The following is an 8,893-nucleotide window of genomic DNA, read 5'->3' as shown; positions in this document are numbered from 1 at the left end:
ATATTTGCTCTAGCCAAAAATCTTTTTCCTGTTTCAGATGGGGCAGTTCCTGGATTCTGAATACTTATACAGGGGTGATGCCAACTCCTTTCAGGTTGGCCTGCACCTGGGTATATCACAGCCACAAGTAGCTGGGTCCCAGGTAACATCACTCCTACCCTCAGGTGACAGGTCATACAAGCCTCAGTCCAGTATCCTTCCAATAGTGGCCATTATCTGTGGGACTCCTCAAAACATCAGTACAAGTCCTGCAGCCAGATAAAATCCACTATTCTTCAAGAGGACCGAGGCCAGGTTAGCTTCCTCCTGCGCCCAGAAAATAACATGCACTGCCCACCTAGAACTGCTATCATCTGCTAATACCGCTCTATTACTTGCCTGCATCATTCTGCTCTCTACCTACCTAACCAACTCTTCCTTATCTTTCAGGCACAGCTTCTGTTCCATTCCTGTGTCAACTTCTCTTTGGAGTCTAGTCTACAACAATTCTAACCGTGTCTGAATCCCTCTATGTAGCCCTCATTTTGATATTTTGCCACATACTAATAATCTCTACTGTTATTTAATTATTCTTTATGAGAATGCCACTGCCATTTCTAAGTATCTTGAGGGTAAGAACAGAACATTCAAATGGTGTTGTGCGTTCCTCCATATCCCCTTCTTTCACTAAATACTATGGACTGCACTATGCACACAGTATATACTCATTGAACTCTGAACAAGAATTCACCCACAGAAAGCATACTTTATACAATAAAAAAAAAAAATTATACAATAGAGACTAGATATTTTGGTGATGGGAAAAGTGGCAGCCATTACAGTAATGAGCACAGCAAAACAAAAGTAATGATGAGTATTTGAGCATGTATGGACAAACTGGTATACAAGTAGGTACAGATATGTACAAAGTTGAGAACACATAGAAGTATCTATAAAAAAAAATAGGTACGTGTAAATATAAACATGTGGGTGCAGACACGTATATTCATTGAGGACACAGATATGGATACTCCTCAGACATACACCTTCCAATACTGGTTTTCTGGGTTTGAAGGCTTAGGATCATAGTCTCATGGGACAACTCAGTTAATTGGCATGACATAGTTCAAAAAATAATGATCTGCATCCTAGTGAAGTGAGTAGTGTCTACGGTCTTAAAAGCTTGCAAGTAGCCATCTAAGGCACAACTACGGGTTTTGACTCGCCAGGAACAAAACAGCAAGAAGGTGACCAGAAGCACAGAGAAGAAACAAGTCTACAAGACCCACAACCTCATCTACCCTGAGACCAGAAGAAGTAGATGGTGCCCGGCTACCACCACACACCGTTCTTACTGGAGCCACAATAGTTGGTACTGGATAGAATGGGAAAAAAAAATATGGAGAACTCAAATTCTTACAGGGGTTAAAAAAGCACCAGACAAACTAGAACAATAGAGAACAGGGGACTCCCTGAGACTACCGGCCTGAGATACTCTCTAAACCTACAACTGAGCCCATCCCCTGAGATCATCTTTTAGTGAAATAGCAGAGGGGCACACAAAATAAAGGCTATTACCTGTAAGATCAGTGCCCTACTTAAAAACCATCAGTATGTGACCAAAAGATCAATAATTTCTCAAAAGCGAAGATGAGAAGATAAGGGGGGAGGGAAACTAGAGTACTAGAAACGGAACAAACAGAACACACAAAAAAATGTTGACATGTTGTGATAAACGTAACTAATGTCAATGAATAATTTTTGTGGAAATTGTCAAATGGGAATATAACTTGCTATGTAAACTTTCATCAAAAACTCAATTAAAAAAAAAAAAGAACTAACCCATAAACTGAGTTTTAGTTAAAGAACGGAAGGAATAATCAGGTCTGCACCTGGTTTCCCCCTAATGTTTAGCATTAGAAAAAGTACCAGCCCTATTATTTCCATTCTGATTCAAAGGTGATCACTGGGACAAAAAGCTCATGAGCTTTAAGAAAAATGGGTCAAAAATTCACCCCACCCAGGCCTGCAAGTTGACAAGAAATAAGAAGCATCTTAAGACTTACCCTGAGTTTCTGGGATTTAGCCTGGTATAAAACGTCCTGGTAGTGCTGAGCATAGTCTGGGTCGACATTTCTAATCTTAGCAGTAGGTAACAGCAAGGTGTCTAAAGTCTTCAAGGGATTTCCTTCATCAATAGCTTCATTGATATACCCTACAGCTACAATTCCTACAAAATGAAAAAGTTTTCCTTTTAAGTCACAGTACATTATAAATGCACTAAAGCCCCTTATTGCAAAAATTGGATTATAAAGGATGGAGGCCACAAAAAAACTATTAGAGTTAATTGAGTATAGAAAGGTTGCAGGACACAATCTGTATACAGAAATCAGTTGTATTTCTAATACCAGCAATGAGCAATCTGAAATTTAAGAAAACAATTCCATTTACAATAGCACACACAAAAACAAAACACTTAGGAATTAATTTAATAAAAAAAGTTCAAGACACTGAAAATTATAAAACATTGCTGAGAAAAACTGAAGACCTAAATAAATGGAAAAACATCTCGTACTCTTCAGCTGGAAGACTTAATAGTATTGAGATGACAGTCTCTCCAAAATGATGTACAGACTCAATGTAATTCTTTTCAAAATCCCAGCTGCTTTCTTTTGCAGAAATTAAGAAGCTGGTTCTAAAATTCATACGGAAATGCGAGGCACTAAATAAAGTCAATGAGCTACCACTCTCTGCATATTAGGATAGCTACGATAAAAAAGACAGACAGGAACAGGCATTGGCGAGGATGTGGAGAAATCTGAAATCTCATCATAGCTGGTGGAAAGTAAAATGGTGCAGCTACTTTGGAAAACAGTTAGGCAGTTCCTCAAAATGTTAAACAATATTACCATATAACCCAGCAATTTCACTCCTAGGTACAGACCCAAAAGAATTGAAAACTTATACCTACTTAAGAAACTTCTACATGGATGTTTATCGCTGCATTTTGCATAATAGCCAAAGACTAGAAACAACTCAAATGCCCATCGACTGATGGATGGATAAACAAAATGTCTATCTATACAATGGATATTACTTGACCTAGAAAGGAATATGAAGCAATGATACATAATATAACATGAATGAATCCTGAAAACATTATACTAAGTAAAAGAAGCTAGACACAAACGGCCACATATTGCAAGATTCCATTTACATGAAAGGTCCAGAATAGGCAAGTACACAGACAAAGTAGATTAATGGTTGCCAAGGGATGGGGGGAAGGGGAGATAGGGAGTGACTGCTAATGGGTATAGAGTGTTGATGAAAATTTTATGGAATTAGATAGTGGTGACAGTTGTACAACTTTTTAAATATACTAAAAACCACTGAATTGTATACTTTAAAAGGGTAAGTTTTATGGCATGTGAATTGTATCTCAGTAAGGCTGTTATGAAAAAAGGATAAATTTGCATACAAGCAGCAGCAGGCATGCTAATTTCTAGTGTAACCCTGCCTTAGACGTTACATAGCAATGCCAAGATATTATGTGACGAAACCACAGAATATCAGAACTGGAAGAAAACAACACAGACACTGTACAGAAAAGAAAACTGAGGTACAGAGAGGTTTGTGTATACTTTCTATTCTCTGGCTTACTCTACGCACCATTCCGTAAAGGATGTCTGAACAGAGATAGTTACAAATCAAACAACTCCCTACAGTGTTAATGAACAGCAGAGTGACTTTCCAGGTAGGTTAATATACTCCAGTGTTGTCCAGTAGAACTTTTTGCCATGACGGAAACATTCTATCTCTGAGCTGCCCAATATGATAACCACTAGCCGCGTGTGGGAAACCCTGGTGGTGTAGTGGTTAAGGACCATGGCTGCTAACCAAAAGGTTGACAGTTCAAATCTACCAGGTGCTCCTTGGAAACCCTATGGGGCAGTCCTATTCTGTCCTATAGGGTCAGTATGAGTCGGAATCGACCAGATGGTAACGAGTTTGGTTTTTTTTTTTTTTTTTAGCCGCATGTGACTACTTAGCACTTGAAATGTAGCTAGTGTGACTGAGAAACTGAGTTTTAAATTTTATTTAATTATTTTAAATATCCACATGGGGCTAATGGCTACTTTATTGGAAAGTACAGTAGGCTCCATGCATGTCTGGGATACTTTTAAGGTTAAGTATGGCTAATCAATTTCACATATTGTTTAATGAACACCAGGTGGTAAAATGACACCCGAAGCCCTAATTCATGGATGCACCCAAGGATGAATAAGTATATCCAGCAGTTTAATTGTCTACCACATTTTTCTACCACACCAAAGGATCTCAGAATATAAATTATATGCTTTAGGAATGAAAAGGACAGAGGCCAAGTTATTGAATCTGACATTTTTTAAATTCTAGAAAAATAGATCTATTTGAAGCTCACTTCTCAACACTACCTTACTATTAAAAAAATAAACCGTCACCCAGTCATAAAAATAATACAGTGTATGTGTGTGTACTCACATAGTGTGTGCACGGATACACACACGTGTATGTGTGTATATACATATACACATACACACATATATATACACACATACACACATATCCACACATGCATACATACACATACTAACAGTAACAGAGTGGCTTTTACTTCTCAGGTTAGAGCTGGACAAGAACTGATAACGAAACTAAACATTAACAAGCTTAGAAAATAAACATTCTTAAAGTCAAATTATTTTTCATTTTGCAGTTTTTTTGACAAAAATGATCCCAAGTCACTTTATAAATGCTATATGCCATGAAACAGACTAAATACTTCTAATTTTTAAAAATATCTCCATTTTGACATTCAAAATATTTAGCTAAATACTTTCTGAATAAATGATCCCATAAACACTACCCTGCTAAGAATGAAAAGATTTATCTATAAATGGAAAGGGACAACCTAAAACTCCTAGAAATTATTCTGGATTATAATACTTAAATATGTTTGAAGAATAAGAAAAACGATTTCTCTAGCATGCAAGTTCCATTATATCAAAACACACTGGGAGAACTCTGGAAAGTCTAAATACTATACACATGCAAGGTATTATCATTTCACCCTGTAGCATTCAAATAAAGAGCACGGAATACTGCATGTCTATCACTGAACACTCTATTGGGTACCTATACTTTTAAACACCCCATCCAAAAATGGTCCCTATAGAACTAAGTCAGAGAAAAAGAGAATTTGTGCTGTTAATGGCCGATCACCTGGGAATGAGTGCATTCCAGCTGACTTGATTGAAATCACCTGCTTAAGTTTTTGTTTGGTGTGTTTCTAAGAACGCAAGCTGCTGAGGTCATAGTAAATGACCTCATAGGAGCTGAAAGACCTACCCAGAAGCCCCTTGGGCATATCTGCATCACTTCCTCTGTTTATAGGGGAAATCCCTTTTCAACTATGATTGCTGAGCCTCAGCCCATGGTCCACTCTTTAAATTAATGTGTGATAATAACATTCTAGTCCAATGAGAAAGCAGGTATTCTCTTAAAGTTCGTGTATTTGAGACAGCAGTAACCTCCAAAGACCAGTACCTACTAAGTTTGGAAAGCACTCAAAGACTCAGCTGAAGAAAATGTCCTTGTCTTGGCTACATGGTTAAAATAATGCTCTTCTATGGCTCTATTGAGAAAAGTGAACTTTGTAGTAAGAAAACAACACAGCACCCAAGTCAGAGGAACACATTTAGCAGTTTCTCCATTAAATTCACCTTCCACATTTATCATTTGGCATTGGCTACATACCTTAACAACACAACTCAGACACAGGATAAGACCCTAATGGGTGTAGTGGGGGTAGTGAGTGGAGAGAGTAATGTACTCTTAAGATGTCCATAAAAAATTCTCAGCTATTTCAGGTGATTTAATTACTATATCATACAATTCATGTCTGTTCACAATGGTGTATTTTTTTTTTCAAATTCAGCTTTCTAAGCACTTAACTAAGCATACATTATCAAACTTAATACATTAATAACTTTAAACAAAAAATACTTCATCTTGAAAAAAGAACAAAACACATCAGGGAAATGAGATGCTCTGTTTTCCAACTAGTTGCCGTTGAGTTGATTCGGACTCCTGGTGACCCCACGTGTGTCAGCGCACAACTGTGCTCGATAGGGTTTTCAATGGCTGATTTTTCAGAAGAAAATCACCAGGTCTTTCTTCCAAGTGCCTCTAAGTAGACTTGAACCCCCAATCTCTTGGTTAGCAGCTGAGCACACTGATCATTTGCACCACCCATGGTCTCCAAACACCCTATATTAAACTTCCCAAATTCTAGAGAGAAAACAGAAGTCTCTGAAATAACTTCTCTGGTTATGGTATAAGCGCTTCACGATAACATGCTTAGAAGAAATGTGATAGTACCTGTATGATATCCTCTATGGAGAATAATTCAGCAGTGAAGTTACTTTGGTGGGTAAATGCCATACAGTCCAAAAGAGATTTCTGCTTCAAAAAAAAAAAATCTATCTACAAAAGACCACTCTCTTTTTAAGTTATACAAATGTCACTTATTTTTATTTTTTCTGGTAAAAACCAAGGCTTTATCTGTAAGTCTGGGATAAAATGGCATTTCCCCCTTTTTATCAGTATCACTGAGAATAAGAGTAAAACCACAACTATTCAGCACTGAGAACTAGTGCACCTTTGTCGTGTAAGCAGCACACAGAAATCACAAAGCAAACCTGGACTGTGGGTGCTGCCAAAAGGAATTGGAGTAAACAGTCAGAAAAACAAGAGGTGACATGATTCTTTGTCTTGCCTACCCAAATGGAGGAGATCTGTCCTACTCAAACCACTGCTGCAGGAGACTCAGAGTGTGGGGTGGGGGTTCAGGGAGAAAGGCGGGAAGCAGAGGGCTGGGAACTGAGCCCTGTGACAGTACATACTGACAAGGCATGCCAGCGTCTTTTTTTCCCCCAGATGACACTGAACATGTTTGCTCAAATTAGTGCTTCCCAATTGGACTAAACCAAAAGCAAAGAAGTTCCCTGAATAAACTGAATGCTTCGAAGGCCAGCGTAACAGGGGTGGGGGTTTGGGGACCATGGTTTCAGGGGACATCTAAGTCAATTGGCATAATAAAATCTACTAAGAAAACATTCTGCATCCCACCTTGAAGAGTGGCGTCTGGGGTCTTAAACACTAGCAACCAGCCACCTAAGATGCATCAATTGGTCTCAACCCACCTGGAGCAAAGGAAAATGAAGAACACCAAGGGATACAAGGTGATTACAAGCCCAAGAGACAGAAAGGGCCACATGAACCAGAGACTACATCATCCTGAGACCAGAAGAACTAGATGGTGCCCGGCTACAACCGACGACTACCCTGACAGGGAACACAACAGGGAATCCCTGAGGGAGCAGGAGAGCAATGGCATGCAGACCCCAAATTCTCATAAGACCAGACTTAATGGTCTGACTGTGACTAGAAGGACCCCGGTGGTCACAGCCCCCAGACCTTCTGTTGGCCCGGGACAGGAACCACTCCCGAAGCCAACTCTCAGACAGGGATTGGACTGGACAATGGGTTGGAGACGGATGCTGGTGAGGAGTGAGCTTCTTAGATCAGGTGGATACTTGAGACTATGTTGGCATGTCCTGCCTGGAGGGGAGATGAGAGGGTGGAGGGGGTTAGAAGCTGGCGAAAAGGGCATGAAAAGAGAGAGTGGAGGGAGAGAGCAGGCTGTCTCATTAGGCGGAGAGTAACTGGGAGTGTGTAGCAAGGTGTATATGGGTTTTCATTTGAGGGACTGACTTGATTTGTAAATTTTCACTTAAAGCACAATAAAAATTATTAAAAAAAAAAATAGTGTTTCCTCTTGACTAACATCTGGCAAGAACCACAAGCTCCCAATCCGATATGTCAGAAAAGAGCTAAGTGGGCTGTGTGCAGGCCATCTGCAAGGAGGGATTCCAAAAGGCCTCACTGAGAAGAAACGCAGAGAGACAGCAGAAAGCTGAGTGGGTATAAGAGGAAATTTAGTTTTGTACCCAGTTTGAAAAAGACAAAATTAAGGAAGTTTTGGGGAAAAGTGTAATTATACAACGTAATAGTGGTTCATCCATGGTAGACAAATCAAGGCAGCACCCCTGGACCCTGTTTTATATCAGGAGCCTAGAGTGAGAAGAATTAAAAAAAAATCCTACCTTGATTTTTGGCACAGTGCTCACAGAAAACAGTGGGCGGGGTGGGAGGGAGAAGAAGGAGGAAACCTTTGCAAACGCAATTAGCTAACAAAGTCATATGTTTTATCTCAAGAGTGATTTTACTATTTCAAAGTTACAAACCAAAAAAAACCCAAACCCATTGCCGTCAAGTCGATTCCAACTCATAGTGACCCTACAGGACACAGCAGAACTGCCCCACAGGGCTTCCAAGGAGCACCTAGTGGATTTGAATTGCTGACCTTTGGCGAGCAGCCGTAGCTCTTAACCACTATGCCACCAGGGTTTCCATTGTTAGACACAGTATTAAAAGACCAGACCTAAGACCTTACCAAAACATCTAAAACTAGTGAGGGAAATACCTGCCTAACTCTGCAAGTAAACTGAGTCAAAAGTGAGTCAAAGCTAAAATTGGCATAACATAGTTTATAAAGAAAATGTTCTACATCCTACTTTGGTTAGTAGTGTCTGGGGTCTTAAAATCTTGTGAGCAGCCATCCAAGACACACCACTGGTCCCACCCCATCTGGAGCAAAGGAGAATGAAGAAAACTAAAGACATGAGGGAAAGATTAGTCAAAATGACTAATGGACCATAACTACCACAGCCTCCACCAGACTGAGTTCAGCACAACTAGATGGTGCCTGGCTACCACCACCAACTGCTCTGGCAGGGATCACAATATAGGGTCC

General features: G+C 39.6%; 1 protein-coding gene across 6 annotated transcripts in view; it reads right to left on the bottom strand.

Moving 5' to 3' along the window:
• The window catches only part of IQGAP2 (IQ motif containing GTPase activating protein 2), a 328,352-nt gene that overhangs the window by 95,090 nt on the left and 224,369 nt on the right, over positions 1-8,893 (bottom strand). For all 6 annotated transcript variants that reach the window (XM_064273341.1, XM_023545568.2, XM_023545570.2 and 3 more), the window contains one exon: positions 2,046-2,209. In XM_064273341.1, the coding sequence (XP_064129411.1) occupies positions 2,046-2,209 (164 nt within the window). The remainder of the gene's footprint in view (positions 1-2,045; positions 2,210-8,893) is intronic.

This window comes from Loxodonta africana, chromosome 2 (assembly GCF_030014295.1).
Source record: "Loxodonta africana isolate mLoxAfr1 chromosome 2, mLoxAfr1.hap2, whole genome shotgun sequence".
Classification (NCBI taxonomy): domain Eukaryota; kingdom Metazoa; phylum Chordata; class Mammalia; order Proboscidea; family Elephantidae; genus Loxodonta; species Loxodonta africana.
The sequence above is the reverse complement of the archived record's forward strand: the minus strand, read 5'-3'. Positions and strand labels throughout refer to the sequence as shown.